The following is a 1086-nucleotide window of genomic DNA, read 5'->3' on the forward strand; positions in this document are numbered from 1 at the left end:
CAGGTCGCTGGCGACGATGGAGTAGGAGACGCGACCGTTGGGCCCCAGGTCGGGGTCGGAGGCGCTGACTTGGGCAATAGAGGCGCCTGGAGGATTGTTCTCTGCCACGTGGACCACGTAGGAGGCCTGGTGAAAAACTGGAGCGTTGTCATTGACGTCAGTGATGATCAAAGCGACACTTGTGGTCGCTGAGAGGGGCGGCCTGCCCCTGTCAGTGGCTGTTATGGTGACATTGTATTCTGGGGTCTGTTCTCGGTCCAGAGCCCCGTCTATTACTAACTTATATGAATTTCTGGATGAAGAGATTATCTGAAAAGGAACTTCACCCTCTAATCGACAATTAACCTCCCCATTTTCCCCGGAATCTCGGTCATATATTTTGATCAAAGCAATTAGTGTTCCTGGCGGTGCGTTTTCCAGAATCATTTCCGCTAGAGAATGGAATGTAATTTCTGGACTGTTATCATTTTCATCTTGAATGTTAATTTCAACTGTACATTGTGCAGCCAGTCCTCCACCATCCCTCCCTTCCACCACTATAGAATATTCCTTGACTTCTTCGAAATCCAGCATCTTTAGAGTTGTAATTTCCCCGCTCTTTGAATTCAGACTGAAAACTTGCCCGGTCCTGTAGAACGAGTAAGTGATTTCAGAGTTGATGCCCTCGTCTTGGTCAGTGGCTGACACCTGTATCACTGCGGTGCCTGGGGGCACGTTTTCTCGAAGGCTCACTCTGTATATGTCCTGCTTGAATACAGGGGAGTTATCATTGGCATCAGTGACCTGTATCCGGAGCTCAGTGGTACCGCTGAGTGGCGGATCTCCACCATCCAAGGCAGTCAGAACTAAACGATAGTAACTCTGTTGTTCTCGGTCTAAACGTTTCTCCAATGCCAGTTCTGGGTATTTACTACCATCTTGTTTCTCCTTACTTATCAATGAGAAAATAGGGTTATGAGAGAGTTTATAAATCTGAAGGGCATTTAAGCCAATATCTGCATCTTCCGCTGTTTCTAATATAAACCGAGTGCCTGGCACAGTAGACTCACTTATTTGCAGGTCAAAGGAAGTTTGGGTGAACTTAGG

The 1086-nt window shown here is 47.3% G+C and overlaps 1 protein-coding gene across 1 annotated transcript; it reads right to left on the reverse strand.

The window, feature by feature from the left end:
- Positions 1-3: 3 nt before the first annotated feature.
- LOC132009378 (protocadherin gamma-B5-like) lies at positions 4-1083 on the reverse strand (the record flags this gene model as incomplete). Its single annotated transcript, XM_059387598.1, has 1 exon — positions 4-1083. A coding segment is annotated over one exon (1080 nt), but the record flags the coding sequence as incomplete, so codon positions are not given.
- Positions 1084-1086: the final 3 nt, after the last annotated feature.

Source organism: Mustela nigripes, unplaced genomic scaffold (assembly GCF_022355385.1).
Source record: "Mustela nigripes isolate SB6536 unplaced genomic scaffold, MUSNIG.SB6536 HiC_scaffold_18526, whole genome shotgun sequence".
Lineage (NCBI taxonomy): Eukaryota > Metazoa > Chordata > Mammalia > Carnivora > Mustelidae > Mustela > Mustela nigripes.